Raw genomic sequence first — 19,739 nt, 5'->3', positions numbered from 1 at the left:
ACTCTAAAGAAATTGCTAGTGCATTTCATCAAAGGCACAATAATGGAAACATCGATTCACTCCCCACCACAAACATCTCCCTTTGATGCTGCAGTTACCTTAATACAACACTTTTCATTTTCTCTAGAAGGAAACAGCTGCCTTCATGCATGCACATCAGAGAAGGCTCTAGTCTGAAATAACACATTTGTATATCAATCTCAACTACACTTGCATTTTCATTTGCTGCTGCACAGCATCACTCTCCTTGACTCTAAACTACTAAATTACCCCAAAATAAAGAAAAACTCTTCTGCAACCTGGATGACTGGGGCTAGGTGTTTTATGCCATATCTGCATATAGCGTTGCCAGGGGCATCATCTGCTTTCACACATCATTTATTTAAAAGAAGAATGACCAAGCACTGGTTAGAAACTTTATGGGCCTGAAGAACATTCAGCCACTTTACGCAAAAGATGTCAACAAGAAAGAGTACCTAAGGAATAATATATCTAGAAATGTGCAGTGTGATTAGAAAAATCCAGCAACACCCACTGCCACATTTTCAAATATTTTTAGTAAGTGAAAGAGCAGCCACCAAGTCTGAAAGTATTTTGAATGCATTATATCCATAAGGGTACTTCATGAGCAATGCCCCAGATGTTCTCAGTGCTGTGGAGATGGAGGAAAAGGATACTCTTAGATACACAGAAGACATATTGCATTTGGTTTATCAACCTCTTGGTATGAGAAGTCTGTTGCCTCTAACCTAGCTTGCCTCTGTAAAAATAAAAATAAGCTTTAAGAGGTCTGAGCTTCTTATAAATAAATTACCATCCAACCATTTAATGACATCTGAATAATTTACTTTTTTCAATACTGTTTCAAAATTTCTGGCTATTCTAAGCCTCTAAAGTCACAGACTATCTGACATTTGGCTAAGTCTTTCATACAATATCCACTCGATGCCATGAAAGAAATGTATTTGCAGTGGCTTTTCCTCTGCAAATGTCATGTGGGTGTCCTTAGGGGATTGCATTAAGCACCTGGCACCCACCATGAGGCTTGGTTAACGAGACATAGAAAGGTTATGTTGAAATTATTGTTTAAAGGTGCTGACATCACATGAATGCATGCACACACACACACACAAATTCACAATCACATATTCAAATATACACTGAGGAGCAACTGTTTCAGTATTTAAGAGAGCAAAGAAGCTATTTCAACCAAGGTTGTTCTGTGGATATCTCTATGTAAGACAGTGCTCAGAATTATCTGTTTCCTTTCACTGATTGATTCCACAACATTATTACATAATAGTTTGGCATCAAGCACTGTAGTAAGATTCTGGAGATGTCAGGAAATACAAAGAGGAAATCATCTAAAATCTCTTTTCTTAAGTATAAGTTGATCAAATATAGAGAGCTACAGAATTTAAGCATTCATCCACTAATTCATTCATCTAACTGATAGACACTGAGGACTGATTACACGATAGAGCTTGTTATCTAGTGAGGAATGCAGATGACCCCAAAAATCAACACAAAATCTCATCTGTGACAAGTTTTCTAAATGAGGGGTACATAGTGCTATGTAAAAGAACATCAAAAGGGATTTGACTTTGTCAGGGAGTTTAGGGAAGGTGTCCTGAGGAAGTGATGCTGGATCTGAGATCTGACGATGATGAGGCTTACATTAAAGAAGAGAATTCCAGGCACAGGGAAGGGAGCAAGGGGGACAGGTAGAGAAAGCAACTGAAAGATTCAAGGGGAAGTGGCAACAGTGAGGCAGGAGAGAGAAGGAGGGACCAGACCAGGCAGGAGCTGGTAATATCTATTGGGGACTGTGGTCTTTAGTTTGTGAACAAAGAGGAAATGTGAGAGGGGTTTAAGCAAAGGCATACAATCACTATATTTGGGAAATATTTTTTCAGGTTGTAGTATTAACATACTGGAAGAGACTCTAGCAATCGTTCAGATGACAAACGAAACTCATATTTGAGTGGTGGTGGTAACAGAAAGAAGAGGATGGAATCAAAAGATATTTGGAAGTGGTAACAGAAAGAAGTGGATGAAATAAAAAGGTATTAGATCCCATGATTGATCACAGATGGTGGGTTTAGAACAAGGAAATATTAAAGATACTCCCTAGGTTTCTAATTTTGCAATTAAATGGCTAGAGATAGGGAATACTGGAAGAGAGCCAGCTATGCTGGGGAGAGATCTCCAGTTCATTTCTAGAATACATTGAGTTGAGAGGTTTTGAGGCATACAAGAGACAGACAATGCTATGTATGCAGTTGAATATACGTATTTGCAGCTCAAGAAGGAGGTCTTACTGGGGTCACTAGATCTTTAATGTATTTTTAGAAAATAACAAAATGGACTTTGTTTGAAGCTTCACTTCTATAACTTAACTAAGAGCAATGGTATATTCCAATGTCACCAAATCAAGGTGGCATAGTGTGATGGAATATGCCTGGATGTGGAACCTGATAACATGCACTTAAGCCCTGGCTCCTCAGCTTCTAGCTTGGAGGGTTTGAATAAGCACCTAGCCTTTCTGTACCTTTGTTTACTATGTCACTATAAAATATTATATATGTCCTACTTCACAGGGTTGTTTTGAATAAGGTCAAATGAGTAAAATTATAACGAAAGTCGTTTTAAAAATGTGAAATACGGTGACTCACACCTGTAATGCCAGCACTTTGGGAGGCTGAGGCAGGCGGATCACGAGGTCAAGAGATCAAGACCATCCTGGCCAACTTGGTGAAACCCCGTCTCTACTAAAAATACAAAAATTAGCTGGGCGTGGTGGTGGGCACCTGTAATCCGAGCCACTCAGGAGGCTGAGGCAGGAGAATCGCTTGAACCCAGGAGGCGGAGGTTACAGTGAGCCAAGATCGCGCCACTGCACTCCAACCTGGTGACAGAGCAAGACTCTGTCTCAAAAAAAAAAAAAAAAAAAAAAAGGAAAAGGAAATAATAGCATTGTCAATAAGTGAAATATACCTGTCTACATATTTTGATACTTAAGAGCAGAAAGGAAAGTTAGTTGCTGCAGACAAAATCAATGATGAAATGATATGGGTTGGAATGATGAAACGTCACTGAATTCCCTCCAAAATTTGGATTAAGAAAGCAAGTGATTTTCACATGGTGGTACCTGGATGAAAAGATGTAAATGAAAATAGTATTTATTCACCTTTTGATCCAAACTGTAGGCCAGCACCCAGTCCTCTTGCTTGGGATGAAAGAGCAGGCTCTGGATATAGAAGGTGAGCCGATACTTCTGATAGGTCGCCCCTTCGTCTGAGCTGATCAATATGCTGCTCTCCATTTCAGGATCACTGAGAAGCATAATCTAAAGAAAGGACAGAGGGACAAACACAGACAGAGTTAGTAGGAAATAATAAATATAATAACTTTAATCATAAATAAGTCATCTGTATTTGTACACCATAGCATATAAAGGGGCATCTGGGCCTCTGTATAAAATACTTGTATTAATTTTCTCCTGATTTAGTCTCTCATTGTTGAATTGAGGTAAAAATAGGGGGCAAGGCTAGAAGCATATAGAAGGAGGTTTCATTTTTGATGTCCATCTTTTAAGCGCTGGGGACATTTTTTGTGGTCTTCTGTCTCCTGACCTTGGGACAGTCATCTCTCTCTCTCTGTCTCTCTCTCTCTCTCTCTCTCTCTCCCCCACCCCATTCTCCATGTCATTGTTAATCGCAGCATTTTTCCTATATTGTTCTTTAGTCGTGAGAAGCTCCCTCCCCCACTGCCATGCTGTCATGATCCCATTGTTTGTTTTGTTCCTTCTGAACTGTTTTATGCATTTAATTAAGTGGTTTTATGATTTCTTTGTTAGAGATATTTTCCAAAGCATATAGCCCCAAAGGTCCTTGAGCAAATATTGCTCCCACAGAAGGTTTATCATCTTCCAGTCAAGTGGACAGAAATATTGTAATGAAAAGTCTTTGGCATCAGAGACACCAGGTTCAAATCTCAACAGTTCTCTGTTAATATTGTATCATCTTGAGAAAGTTACCTAACCTCAGTTTCCTCAATAATAACCTGACTCTGATAATATCCAAACTGGCTTTGAGCATATGGCATAATGTATATTCTTTTTTTGTTGTTCTTTAGTAGAGATGGGGTTTTGCCATGTTGGCCAGGCTGGTCTCGAACTCCTGACCTCAAGTGATCTGCCTGCCTCCACTTCCCAACATAATGTACATTCTTAACAGTCATAGCTATTATTACTAGTAAACTGTCCCTCCAGCCAGCGCAATCTGGCTTCTACCCCTAGTGCCACAATAACATTGATCTCACTAAAGATAGACTAACTTTTTAGTATTTAAACCGATAAATGCTTAGACACTCAGACTTTTCCATTATTTAAACTCATAGCAGCCTTTGATACCACAACAATTCCGTCTTTTTTGAAACATTCTCTTCCAGGGGCTTCCATAACACCATGTTCATCTATTTTTCCTTTTCATTTCATTTGGATACTCAATTTTCTCTTATTATCCTTTAACTGTGACCACTCCTTAACCCTCCATTTTGACTTTCTTCTTTTGCACTCAATATACTATTACTCAGTGACATCTTCCATTCCTGATTCTTTTCCTTTCCTTTTCCTTTTGAAAATCATCACCTCCTGGGGAAAACTCCTAAATCTCTGAGTCTCAGTCACAGATTTGGAAGCTCAGCTGCCTGGAAGATGCTTCTATTTAGATGCCCCACAAGCACCTTGAGCTCCAGATGCCCCAGAGTGGTACCTGATTCCAGCCCTACTGCTTCTCCAGTATAACCTAGCTCCATGAGCATTTCCACCAACATCCATGCTTAGCAAAAAGCCCAAGATGCATCCTTGACTCTGCTTTCTCACCTTCTGAAAGAATAAGTCTGTGAGGCCAGTGTATTTTACCTTTCAATTAACTCTTAACACAAAATCCATTATCTCCCTACCTATTGTGATTGTCTTAGTCCAAAACATGCAAATCTCTCTCCTGGATTACTGTAAGACAACTCTAGCCAGTCTTACCATGTTAGCCTTGTCCCTTCCAATCCATGTTTCATACTGTGGCCAGAACAATCAACCTGTAATATAAATCTGATTCTGACATTCTCTCACTTAAAACCATTCAATGGCGTAATCAATCTTCCTATATTCCAAAATCCTTAAAACATCCTAGCAAAATCTGCACCCCTGTTTACGTCTCTGGCTTCATCAGCAGCACAACCCTTTTGGAATTTATTATCCAGCTCAACTCAACTTCTCTGAGTTCCTAAATAAGCAAGTGAATTTATTTCCTCTTAGAGTTTTTCTTATCTTTGCATATGTTGCCACCAATTTTCTATTATGTAGTCTAAACCATAAGGCCCAGAGTATAAAATATAGCCCCCAAAATTTCCATACCTTATAAAATAAAAGTGTTAACTAGCAGGATTTTTAAAATGTTACCCAGAGCATATATTAGTATTATAAAATAAGCTTTAAAACAAATTTAGGTCTTTTAAGTGCTAAGATTCACAGTCCTTTCCCTCTTTTATTCCTTTACAGCTTCTAAGACAAGCTTACTTTCTTTTCTCAAATATTTGCTTTGGCTTCATTGAAATAAGTCATCACTAGTTAGCAGCAAATTTTTAAGAAGTGGAGCAGTATAATAACTTTTTTTCACTCATGTGTGAATAATGCAGGGAAATACTCTTAGAGTAATCATAGACCGAATAACTTCCTCTTCCCATGGCACTATGAAGGGGTAGGGGAAACGGGTCAAAGCACTCAAGCTGCCCTTGAGAAAACCTCTGAGGAAGCATCTGTGGTGCTCGCAGAGTTTGAGAGGACGAATATAATGGGTAAGAAGGAGGCTTTTTGGCTTATGCCTGTAATCCCAGCTCTTTGGGAGGCCGAGGCGGGTGAATCACTTGAGGTCAGGAGTTCAAGACCAGCTTGGCCAACATTGTGAAACCCCATCTCTACTAAAAATACAAAAATTAGCTGGGCATGGTGGTACACACCTGTAATCCCCACTACTCAGGAGGCTGAGGCACGAGAATCACTTGAACCCTAGAGGTGGAGGTTGCAGTGAGCCAAGATCACGCCACTGCACTCCAGCCTGGGTGGCAGGCAGAATGAGACTCTGTCTCAAAAAAAAAAAAGAAAAAAAGCTTTCATAGCCAGCCTCACTTGCTCCATATCATATACCAATGGTCTACATAACAGGCAATGAAATCATTTTTCTCCTGGTGCAGAAAAATTAAACTGCTTATTTTATGCAGGTATAAAAAAGCTTCATGCCTATGATTTTAATTAGAAGATAAGACCAACATCATAAATGAACTTTATTTTACATACTGTGAGTTACAATATACTAAATGAGGGTTACCATTGAATATCTTGCGCAATGTATTTTCTTCCCCTAGCTCTGTTTCTTTCTGTGCACACATGCACACAGAGACACACACAAGCCCACTTGCATACCCAAATGCACATTAATCCACATGCAACACATACGTGTGAGCACACATACACTAACATATACAGAGATGCTGCATTTATGTGCACACACACATACAGAAATTTATACATAATAAAGCATATTGACATTGAGTGGCAGTTTTATGGAGCTTTTGTTGGTGAGAGTACTTTTTTATTACTACCATTCTCTGACATTCTTATCAGAAATTATTTGATATACTTTGATATCACTGGTAGTGTCTCTATTCAATTCAACTTTTTGAGAAGAATGAAAGGAAGGGAAATAGACACCAACATATTCTGGATTTCTAACCTATGCTGGGCATTTTACCTGATTTTTTATAAAAATCTCATACAAATCATGTGAAGTCGGTATCATGAGTTATATTTTACAGATAAAGAAACTGAGGCTCAGGAGAAAAGCAACTTGCCTGTTACTCCTCTAATTGCCTCAAAACCCACACCTTCCATGCTCTGTACCACACACACACACACACACACACACACACACACACACACACACATAATCCTTTTTGAAAGCGCCTCTGAGAAACCCGCCAAAAACGCAGCTTCACTCATCTCAATCTCTGACCACAGGAGCATCAAGCATTAAAAGAGTAAGAATCTAAGAGGAAGATACACGTTAGTTGTAGGTGCTCAAAAATAAAAAAGGAGGAGGTCTTATTATTTATATAAATATAATCAGAGAGCAAATATTTTGTCAGAAGTTAAGCCTCAAGGTAAAATACGTGTATTGTATATTCACGTACCAAATCTATAAAGAAAATCATCCCATGTCCACCCAAATTTTTCTTGTTACACATGGATTTCAAATCCCAATGCCTGTGAAGGCAAAGCAGGTAAAGTGAGCAAGTGAAGCAGACAAGGCAAGACAAGGACTGGTGAGGACTGTGTCAAATCGGAAAGTACACATCATTCCCTCAAAATATTTAAAATTGGGTTTTTAAAAAACATTGTGCCCAAATTAAATATATCTGTGGACTGAATTTATGGATGAGACATGTGACTCTTGCTAAAGTTGTGATAGCATGTTTCTACAAAAACAAAGACATTCACAAGCTTACCTTTCAATGTATAATTATAGGTATCTAGTGTATAATTTGTGGCAACGGCTGTTTAGATATCATGAGTTCTGCATTTATGTGATTTTGGCAATATGAACAGGACAGAGATCCCACTAGAGATTTTAATTTTGTTTTGTTCATCATTCTGCTTTGATTCTTTATAAAAGCAGTTTGTTCTGACATGAGACCTGCAGTGGGTATACGTGTGCTGGAAGGGGAGGAGGGGTTTTTCAAATACGGTTTCGCAGATTGTTAAGGTTATAGGCTCTCAATGCAGATGTCTTTAGATCAGGCTCCTCAGACTGATATTTCATGTGTAAACAGAAAGTTATTCAAGGCCGGGCGCGGTGGCTCATGCCTGTAATCCCAGCACTTTGGGAGGCCCAGGCGGGCAGATCACCTGAGGTCAGCAGTTTGAGACCAGCCTGACCAATATGATGAAACCCTGTTTCTACTAAAAATACAAAAATTAGCCGGGTGTGGTGGCAGGCGCCTGTAATCCCAGCTACTCGGGAGGCTGAGACAGGAGAATTGCTTGAACCCAGGAGGCAGAGGTTACAGTGAGCCGAGATTGCGCCACTGCACTCCAGCTTGGGCAACAAGAGTGAAACTCCGTCTCAATTATCCCAAGTCTGTTATCTCATCTAGAGAAAAAAGGAGATAGTAATTGTACCTACCTCTTAGTACTATTGAAAGGATTAAATGAGATAATGATTAAAGGGGCTTAGCACACTACCAGGCACATAAGTACTAAATAAACGTTAACCTTTATCTTTAAATTACCCAGGATAAGGCCAGATATGGTGGCTAACACCTGTAATCCCAGCACTTTGGGAGCCTGAGGTGGGCAGAATGTTTGAGCTCAGGAGTTCAGAACCAGCCTAGGCAACTTGGTGAAACCTCAACTCTATCAAAAAAAAAAAAAATTAGTCTGGTGTGGTGGCGTACACTTATGGCCCCAGCTACTCAGGAGGCTGAGGTGGGAGGATGGCTTGAGCCCAGGCAGTTGAGATCACACCACTACACTCCAGCCTGGGCAACAGAGCCAGACCCCATCCCCCCCACCAAAAAAAAAAAATTACATAGGATAAGAGCACAACTGAAGTCAGAAGTGATGCCAAGCAGGTTGGAGACAAATAGAGGTGATTTGGGGATTATTTGCCTCTCTCTTGACTCCCATCATTCCTGAACTTTGTGGAGAAAATTGCAAGAGGTGGGTATAAAGGGGACTGGGGAGTTGCTGTTCAATGGTTATAAAATTTCAGTCACGCAAGATGAAATAATTCTAGAGATATGCTGTACAATGTGCACATAGTTAACACTCTATTGTACACGTGGAAGTGGGTTAAGAGGGTAAATCTCATGTTGCCTGTATGTGTGTGTTTGCCATATTTAAAACACACAAAAGTGTCATGGAGAAAAACATCATATTTTAGTGTTTTATATTTTACATTCACTTTACATGCATTTTGCATTTCTGGTAATATTTTAAGAAAACACACCCTATTAACCAACACGAATACTGCCAGAGTAAACACCAATTGGTAGATAATTGTCAATTTGCTAAACACAATTGCTGCTTTGAATGATCACTCTCATCTCTTCATTGGATGACTATACCCCATGAGGAAACTAAACATGCCACTGCCTTAGGGTGAGAACCGCATACAATAAAGTTCCTATGATTTAGCCATTCACTGTAAATGAATTGTCTGTGTCCAAGATTAGAGATGGACAAGCTTTAGAGATTACCAACATACAAATGGTGCAATATCTTTTGAAAAAAAAACAAAACTTGTAATGCTTTCTGAAGGAAATTCCTGAGAATGTTGAATAATAGTCGTCCTAATTTTAATGGTATATTGCAAATTGCAAAGGACACTCAGGGAAGTCAGGAGTCAGGCAGGGGCTATGCTTAGTCAGCTTACACTCTCAAAAGCCTGTCAGCTTATCTATGTCTAAACCAGTCAACATTAGTATTGGAGATGTCAAAATCCTCCCCAGAAATCTTTCCACAATGCACCCCTTCCTGCTGCTGAGTGAGTCTTACAATATCATTGATGAATATGTCACTTTATTCAGTTGCCTATTCTGTTTCCTTTGCGCAATCTATTAAAATCAAGTGAAAGCTAAACGTTTCTCAGTCTCTCACTCTGCCAGAGATCCAGAAAGTCAAGGAAAACACTCTAGTTCAATGCTTTGGGCATGTTCTCAGAATAGGAGCAAATAGACTTTTCTCTAAATATAAAAAAAGAAAGGCTATAATTTACTGTATAATTGAGTCCTAATGGTAGACTTTTAGCAAAGTTAGCGTTCAATAAGAAATAACAATAATATCAATATGAGCTCTTAGAGTATAAAACAATGACAGCATAGCTATCCCCTAAACCCACTGATATAATTGATAAGTTGTTGAATATTGACTTCCATACAAACAGAGCCTACTGTAGATATGGCTTTTACTCACAATATAACAGCATTCATTCTTTGAACAGTGGTTCTCATCTGAGGGGAAAGAAGGGGTCATGCCAAGGGGCCACATTTTGCAATGTATGGAGATATGTTAACTATCACAGCTGGGGGCAGGGGAGAGAGTTCTGGTATCTAGTGGGCAGAGGCGAGGGATGCTGTAAAACATGTGACAAAGCACAGGACAGCGACTCACAACAAAGAATTATCCAACACAAAACGTCAATGATGCTGCAGTTGGGATTATTACATGTCAAATATGTAAACTACATATAAATGTCATGGAACACCAATATGCATGTATGCTTATACATATCCTGTCTCATCTATGGCCACAATACATGCCATTCTCTTTGCCAAGATTAGACTCCCCACCTTTCCACCCTAATCCATTATATTAACCTTATTTATACCTGTTCCTCAGGATTTAACATAAGCACACCAACAAAACTGCAGTCATTGAGGCCATTCAAGAGAAAACATTAAAGTACAAAAATAACAAGAAAACAATCCTATTTAAAAAATGGGCAAAGGACTTGAATAGACATTTCTCCAAAGCTATACAAATGACCAGTGAGCAAATAAAAAGATGTTCAAAATCACTAATCATTAAAGAAATGCAAATCAAAACCACAATGAGACACAACCTCACACTCATGGCTACTGTTTAAAAATAAGAAATCAGAAAATAACAAGTGTTGGCAGGGATGTGAGAAGTTGGAACCCTTGTGAACTGTTGCTGGGAACAAAAAATGGTGCAGCCACTACAGAAAACAGTATGGTGGTTCATCAAATAATTAAAAATAGAATTATCATATGATCCAGCTATTCCACGTCTGGGTAATACCCAAAAGTGAAAGTGTCCAGCTGTGTCAACTGTAATTGATGGTCAAGAAAGATGAGTACCAAGAACTGACCATTGAATGTAGCATTGTGGAGGGTATTGGTGACCATGGCCAAGACAGTGGAGTGAAGTAGGCAGACAGTCAGTGTTGATGCAAGTATAAATTGGCGTGACTACTCTAAAATGCAATGTGGCAACATAAAACTAGACTCTTGCAATTAAAAGCAAGGTCTCAAAGAGAGATATGTTCACCCAGTGCTCATAGCAGCATTATTTACAATAGCCAAAAGGTGAGAGCAACCCAAGTGTCTATCAATGAATGAATGGATAAACAAAATGTGGTATACACTACAATGGAATATTATTCAGCCTTAGGAAGGAAGGAAATTCTGACACATGCTACATGGATGAACCTTGAAGACATTATGCAAAGTGAAATATGCCAGTCATAAAGAAAAAAATACTATATGATTGCACTTATATAGGGTACCTAAGGTAGTCAAAATCATGACAAAAAGTAGAATGGTAGATACTAAGGCTAGGGGGAGAGAGAAATGAGGAGTTGTTGTTTAGTTGGTATAGAGTTTTAGTTTTGCAAGATGAAAAGAAATTTGGAGATTGGTTGTAAAAACAATGTATACTTAACACTACTAAACTGTACACTTAAAAATGGGGAAGATGGCAAATTGCATATTATTTGCATATCCCTACAATTTTTTAAAGTAAAAAATAAATATAAAAATAAGACACAAGACTAGAGATAAAGTAACAGGCTAATGAACACTTTAATCAAACAAACACATACACACCATTTATTCATCCAACCTACTGACTGAGGCTTTACTCCATGCCAGGCTCTATTCTAAGGACCTAGATCAGAGCAGTAATCAAACCAGAATGAAAATACTTTCCCTCACAGAGCTTACATTCTGTTGAAGGAAGAATAAACAACAGACAGACAAATAAGTAAAACTTGTGGCATATCAGATGGTGATAAGGCCTTTGGAGTGAAAGAAAGCAGAAAAGGTAAGGGGAGGTGCTGAAAGAGAGGCTGTGTAGTTTTAAATCATGTGGTCAGGAAAGGCCTCATTGGGAAGGTAGCATTTGCAAAAGGATGTAGGAGCCCAGTAGACTGGAACAGAATGAACAAGGTAGAGTGTTGGAAATGAGGTCAGCAAGGAAACGCAGACCAGGCATTGATATAAGGACTCCGGCTTTATCGCAAGTTACCTAGAAAGCATAGGATACACATACAATGAGCAGGGCTGTGATAGGCTAGGGCTTGTTTTTTAATCCTCTCACTCTGGCTACCATGTCGAACAGAGCATTGGAGGATGTGGGAAAAAAAATCAAAGAGACCAGGGAGAGGTTCTGTAATGACCAGAAGGGACAGATGAATGGCCTGCACCAAGCTGGAGCACTGAGGTGCTGAGAGGTGGTCAGTTTCTGGGTGTATTTTTGGAAGAAAGGTTAAAAAGTTCTGCTTACAGATTAGATGTAGTGTCAGAGAAAGTGAGGTGACCCCTTAAAAGATTTTTAAACTGTACATTCGTCTCAATGTTTCTAATAATTACAAATTGGAACTAACTCAAATTATCTGATAGATTTGGGGCCTGAACAACTGGGAAAGTGGAATTAACATTTATGAGATAGAAACACAGTTTCAGGGCTTTAAAAATAAAGAATTTGGTTTTGAAATGCTTAATACACAGCCAAACAGAGATGTTAAGTAGAAGAGGGATGTACAAGGTTTATACTCAGGGGAGAGGGTTGGCCTGCAGATAAGAATCTAGGAGACATCAGAGTCTGAATAACAGTTAAAGACATGAATCTGGAGATAACCATGACAGCAAATACAGATAAAAGAGAGTCTGGAGAACTGAGCTCTATAGTATGTTTAGGGTCAAAAAGATAGGGACATACCAGGAAAGGAGCCTGAGAGGGAGAAGGAAAACTCAGAGAGTGAGATACTCTTAAAATCAAGGAAAGAAAGTATATTAGGGAAGAGTGTCCAGCTGTGTCAAATGCAATTGATGGTCAGGTATAAGGAGTACTGAGAATTGGCTACTGAATGTAGCAACAGGGAGAGTATTGGTGACCATGGCAAAGCCAGTGGAGTGAGCTAGGCAGACTGTCAATGTTGATGCAAGCGTAAATTGCCATGACCACTCTGAAAACCAATGTGGCAATATGGAACAGGACTCTTATAAATATTCATAACTTTAACCCTGTAAATTCTCTTCTAGGAAACTATCTAAGGAAACCATCAGAAACCCAATAAAAGGTTTATGCACCTGTAGGTTCAATGCAATGTTTTTATAATAATACAAAATTAGAAATAATGACTATATTTGATAGAACAATGACTAAAGTGAGCTAAAGCCATTCAATGGAATATTATGCAGCCATTAAAATGAATTCAAATACTTTTATGACATATGAAAAACAACCATATATTTAAACAGTGCATAAAATGCAGGCTGGACACACATGAAGCATCATCTCAATTTTGTTAAACATTGCTTATATTTCCTGTCTGTACTTATCCATAGTAGATGACTTGAAACAAACATTCACAAGTTCACAGTGGTTATTCCTAAGTGGCAAGATTATGAGTATTTTTTATTTTCTTCTCTATACTTTTCTATTTTCCCCAAATTTTCTGCAGTGAGCACACATTTCCTTTACAATCATAAAACATTATCTGTCTACACAAACACACATATACACACGCATATACCTTCTTGATAAAACGTGCTACGCATTGCCTGCTCTTGGAAAATTTGAAAAGCTAGTAAATATCTATCCACATGGTGAGCACAACTCGTGGTGCAGGACAGGTGTGGCATGAGGGGTGGGGTAGTGAAGAAGACTCAGTGTGGACAGGAAAAACAGCATCTCCCAATTCAGGGAGTGGTGTTACTGACCTCCCCCTCTGGAGTAAGAATCTCCTGCCCCAAACTGTCTCACACACCATACACCAAATGGATTTCCCCCAGCCCAGCTCTGATCATGGAATCTCCCCTCCACAAGAAACACCAAAACTCTCTACATGCCTTTAAAAACATACCCAGCATCTCAGGCATTTAGTGGGCTCCCATGCTGTTTTCAGGCTTGACCTCTTCAATATAACCACTTGCTCAAGCCAAGCTGTGCCTCAGAGTTTTCTCAAATCACTGTGCTTACTGCAACATTCCTATCTTTGCCCATGCTACTCCCCTACCTAGAAAGCCCAGCATCCTCCCTGCCTTCCTTCAAGTCCCATTTTAACTCAATCCCTTCCATGAAGCCTCCTGAGTGCTCCAGCTGAATGATCTCTGTCTTCCAAGAACCCCATCGGCAAATTCGTAATCACATTGAACTGCGATTTTATGTTTAAATATATTTGAAATTTATAAATATATTAATATATTTTAAAATATTGGTTATTTTATGTTTTACTTGTATTTACCTCACTTTGCCACCTTGACATTATGTTCCTTAAAGGCAGGGAGCTTTGATTAAACATTCTCTGGTCTTCTTTGCTGCACTGCCTGAAGCACGTGCTCAATAAATCACGTGATGCATGATGGAGCGAAGGTCACTCAAAGGTTTCTCAGTTTGCTTGACAAAATATTCAGTGCATTGTATTTGGGGCTCATCAGTGCCCTACTAGACAGAGAAGCTAGCTTCATCTCAATAAGGGCAGTCAGCAAAACCTTTACCTGAGGCACTGTCCCTCTGCCAGACAAGGCATTACCAGTTGCATATGCAGTAATTGGCATTCAAGTCAGTATTCCTCTGCTACTTCATATTATTCTTTTGTAGAAGCTGGATATAGACAAATTTAACAAATTGGTGGCCACATTATTTTTTAACCAGATATTTATTTCCAATAATTTAAAAAAGTAAATCTAACACCGGGAGAGAAGTATAAAGAAGTTTCATAATTCAAAAAAATGCAGGATAGAGGATTCGTCTTGAAGTCATTTTGCTTATTTTTGATGTTTTGATTTGGGGCTTTTCTTTGTTTCTTTTCTCCACATTAGGAGCATTAAAGCAAGATGTAAACGCAGACATGTATTTCTAAGATTAGATGGACTAAGGCGCAGGTTAAATAGGATGAAGACATGTGAGTTGGCACAATATTGTCACAGGCATAGATACATAACCAAGTGTGTTTGGTTTTCAGAAATATCTAATGAGTTAAATCAAGATCATCCAAGGCGTTTGTTGCTTCAAGCATACAAGTTGCTACTGTGCACATCTGGGACCACAGTGGGACCCCAGAATTAAGAATCACTGTTCCAAAGCCTAAAATCACAAAGGCAATGACTATATGAAAAGATAAAGCAAAAAATGCCCACCAACATGCCTATTATCTACCACAAAACAAACCTAATTTATAAGCATCTTGTTGAAGCTGCGTAGGAGGAAAAGCCTGAAAAAATTCAAGTGCACAAGAGATGGTAAATGGAAATTAATTGCACAGCATCCATTATGGCTAATTTAAGAATTGCAGATTGTCACTAATACTTATTATTTATTGTATTATCTTTAGTATTTCTTCCAGTGAACATCAAAAAAGGGGGGGCTTTCACATGTTCACCTGCTAACCCTATTTTTTCCATTGGACCTTAAATTCTTCCTATAGGAAGCCTCAAACTTAGGATATTTTAAGGGATTGCTATGGTTTAGATATTTGTCCCCTCCAAAACTCATGTTGAAACTTAATACCCTACGTGGCAGTTTTGAGACGTGGAGCCTTTAAGAGGTGATTGGATCATAAAGGTTTTCTGTCCTTACTAATGTATCAAATCCACTCATGGATTCATGGATTAAATGGTTAATGGATTAATGGATTATTATGGGTGTAGAAGAGGAAGAGGGATTTGAGCATAGCATGTTGGCGTGCTCAGTCCCCCTTGCCATGTGATACCCTGTGCCACCTTGGGACTCTGCTTAGGGTCCCCAACAGCCAGAAGACACTCACCAGATGTACCTCCTTGACCTTGGACCTCCCAGCTTCCAGAACTATGAGAAATGAATCCTGTTTCTTATAAATAACCCAGTTTCATGTATTCCGTTACAAGCAACAGATAGTTAACTAAAACAGAAACCTAAACCTAGATATCTGGGGAGGATTATTATATTTAGGAGAAGGAAGATAAGCTTCAAGTTATCGTGAGGAAAACAATCTTGGGAGTAAATATACTTAGAAATATCCTATATCCTGGTCTAGTTGAAAGAGCCTAAGAAGCCAAGAGCTTCATCAGCATTGGTAACAACATCCGTACATCTGGGAACATTGCATTGCCCAGTAAGAATCATATCACATGAACATTCTCTAGAACTCAACTGATGGGATGGGCCCTCAAACATCTAAATGCTAGATGTGATCAATGCAGAACAAAGACAACTTACTGCTGCAACAACCCTTTGAGACAATGGACCACATAAGAGACCAGGCTGTAATAACCAATGGTGCCTTAGAGTCCGTTCACCCAAGCAGGAACTGTCCTGAGGAAAGGACAAGAGGGACTGATCCTGTTCACCCAGAGGAGAGACATTTAGCTCCCAGAAAAAAACGAAAACAATAAGGAGTCAGGCTGTGCAAGGAGTTGGCAGATGTTCAAAGCACTTGGTTGGTCTGTGCTTTTACCCCCAGCTCAAGACACCTGTGTTGCATGCCTTCACCCACAGGCAGAGTTAATTCCTACCAAAGTGTTCGGACTGCATTGCATTTTACAGCTTGCCGAGTTCTTCCACAGCTCTTGTCTCCTTGATCCTCGCTCTACCCTGCGAGGAATGCAACGCAGGTATTGTTACCCCTGTTTTAGTCCACTGGGGCTCCTATAAAAGAATATCATACCCTGGGTGGCTTATGCATACCCAACACTTATTTCTCACAGCTCTGGAGGCTGGAAAGTCCAAGACCAAGGCACTGGCAGATTCAGCATCTGATGAGAGCCTGCTTCCTTGTTCATAATTAGTGCTTTCTCACTGTGTCCTCATGTGATGTAATGAGGAGAGAGAGTTCTCTGAGGTCCCTTTTATAAGGATATTAATCCATTCATGAGGACTCTTCCCATGACATAACCACCTCCTGAATGCCCGACATCCAAATACCCTCACACTGGGGGTGGTTAAAATTTCACATGAATCCTATGATTTGTATGAATTTGGTATGTGTAGGGGTGAATACCATTCACAGTTACATAGTATCCCCTCTATTAATTTCCTGTTGCTGCTCTTACAAATCATCCCAGACTTGGTGACTTAAACAATATAACTTTATTATCTTACCTATCTGCAAGTCAGAAGCCCAAAATGAGTCTCACTGGCTAAAATCCAGGTGTCTGCAGGGCTGTTTTCCTTTCTGGAGGCTCTAGGGGAGTGATATGGTTTGTCTCCATGCCCCATCCAAATCTCATCTCAAATTGTAATCCCCACGTGTCCAGGGAGGAATCTGGTGGGAGGTGATTGGATCATGGAGGCAGTTTCCTCCATGCTGTTCTCATGACAGTGAGTTTGTTCTCACAAGATCTGATGGTTTTAATAGTGTGGCACTTCCTCCCTCTCTCTCTCTCCTGCCACCATGTAAGATGTGCCTTGCTTCCCCTTCACCTTCCACCATCATTGTAAGTTTCCTGAAGCCTCCTCAGCCATGTGGAACTGTAAGTCAGTTAAACATTTTTGCTTTATAAATTACTGGTAGTTTTTTATAGCCATGTGAAAACAGACTAATATTGGGAGGATCTGTTTTCTTTGCCTTTTGCAGCTTCCAAAGGCTGCTCACTTTCCTTGGCTCCTGGCCCCTTCCATCTTCAAAGCCAGCAGCAGCTAATCCAGCCTTTGTCATACCACATCACTCTGGTTCTTCTTCCTCCCTCTTTCCCATTCTCTAGATTACAATGGCCCACCTGATAATCCAGGGTACTCTCCTTATTTTAAGATCAGGTGATTAGCATTCTTAATTCAATCTAGAACTTTAATTCCCTCTTGCCATATAACTGAACATATTTACAAATTCTGGGGAGTGGGGCATTTTAGGGAGGTGGTTATTCCGCCTATCACACCCATTCTACAGGAAAAGTAATGCCAGGGCTCAGTGACTTGCTACTCAGTGACAAGTGGCTACTTACTGACAATTGGCTACTCAGTGACAATTGATTACTAAGTATTAAGACAGGTTCAAATTCAGAACTTTCCCTCCCAAGTTGAGTGTTTTATCCTTCTTGCTGTACTCTGTATTAGTGACATAGCAAAGGAGATAGAGGGCACAGCAAGGTAATGACAAAGAATTAGTACAAACAAAGGCAGAAAAGAACAAAATAGAAAGCAGAAGGAAAAATGAAATTTTTCTCTTTTTTTAACCTAACAGGTCTTCTCCATGGGTGTTCTCTCATCCTGCCCTACCCACTATCATCCTACTTTTATGGGATCATCCCTTCGGCTGCAAATTTGACCCCATTATCCCAAAATAAAAGAGCTTGTGATCATAGGCATTTGGGTTTTTTAGGGTGTTTTGTTTGTTTGGTTTTGCTTCCTTTCTCAACGTGAAGCAGAAGAGGAGGGGACCAAGGTAGCAATTTTGCCAGGCAGGTAGTCTCTATAATGATCCATCATCCCGTGCCAGGTGGCCCCCAGACAGACAGGGAAGAGAAAAACACAATAACAGTAATAAACAGAGAAAAGGGTCTTCCAGATAACTACATAATGAGGAGCCTCAACTGCCTAAGCCAGAGAGGGTGGGAAGAGGTAGGAGAGGAAGGACTGAAGAGGTAAGAAATGGAGAAGCCCAAATGTGATGGTTTTGTATTTTGTCCCAGTGACTGGTCTGAGAGAGAGAGAGAGAGAGAGAGAGAGTGTGTGTGTGCGTGTGTGTGTGTGTGTGTGTGTGTGTGTTTTCTTTCCTTATTGCAGAAAGAAAGAAAACAATACCACACAAACCCTCGCAAACTTTTTGTTGTTGTTAAGGACAGAACAGCACATTTGTCAAAAGGTCCAACTGCCACTTCTGATTTCAAATTTCCACAAAGGATCCACCCCTATGGTGATTTAGATTAATCGCTTCTCATTAAGAGCCAATAAACAAACCGCATTCAGAACGCTCCTTTCTGCCACAGCCCACTGTTGCCATTTATAATTGCCGAAAGGGAAAGCAGAGGAACACCAGAGAGTTGTCAAGTGTAATTTATAGGTTTTTAAGATCGAATCATTTTCTATAATATTAGATTAAATGACAGTCTATATTAAAGAGGAAATTACATTTCACCTTGCTTTCTTCACTTCCCGCACGCAGCCCATTTTGAGCTAGGGTTTTAGAAATGCTCTAATCCCAAAGCAAAGGGCCAGAAAATGTCCTGAATGATGTACCTGAGAAAGATCACCCAATGAATGTCCATGCACCCAGCATTCTGTCCGGAGAAGATGGACAAGAGATAAGTGAGAATATTCTCTTAGCAGAGCCAAAGTATCTAGGAACCCCTCAGGGAACCCTACACTCTTCAACCAGAGCTGTGTCATCAGATCCCAGCCACACTCACTATAGCTCCAGGGTATTCATTTTGGTGTCTGTGGGGGTAACAAAATTACACAGAATTAAGTCAGTGGTCTTAATGGAATCTCATGACCTTTGGGTTTAGAATCAAACAGACCTTGCTTTTTCATTTGGTTATTCAGTTACGTGGTCAATCATTCCCTCACATTCATTTATTGAGGCTCTAACTATGGGCTAGATTCTACAGTAAACAGGGAACACACAGATGAGAAAGACACAGTCAAACACCACCTCCATCATCTATTAACTCCTTGACTTCAAGGCTTCAGTTCTACTCAACTGTAAAATTAAAAAAAAAAAAAAAATCACTTCCACCACCAC

General features: G+C 39.6%; 1 protein-coding gene across 3 annotated transcripts in view; it reads right to left on the bottom strand.

The window, feature by feature from the left end:
- Positions 1-19,739, bottom strand: part of SORCS3 (sortilin related VPS10 domain containing receptor 3) — a 631,492-nt gene that overhangs the window by 286,394 nt on the left and 325,359 nt on the right. For all 3 annotated transcript variants that reach the window (XM_054522833.2, XM_054522832.2, XM_024253734.3), the window contains exon 4: positions 3,191-3,349. In XM_054522833.2, the coding sequence (XP_054378808.1) occupies positions 3,191-3,349 (159 nt within the window). The remainder of the gene's footprint in view (positions 1-3,190; positions 3,350-19,739) is intronic.

This window comes from Pongo abelii, chromosome 8 (assembly GCF_028885655.2).
Source record: "Pongo abelii isolate AG06213 chromosome 8, NHGRI_mPonAbe1-v2.0_pri, whole genome shotgun sequence".
Taxonomy (NCBI): domain Eukaryota; kingdom Metazoa; phylum Chordata; class Mammalia; order Primates; family Hominidae; genus Pongo; species Pongo abelii.
This window is presented reverse-complemented; position numbering and strand designations above follow the sequence as displayed.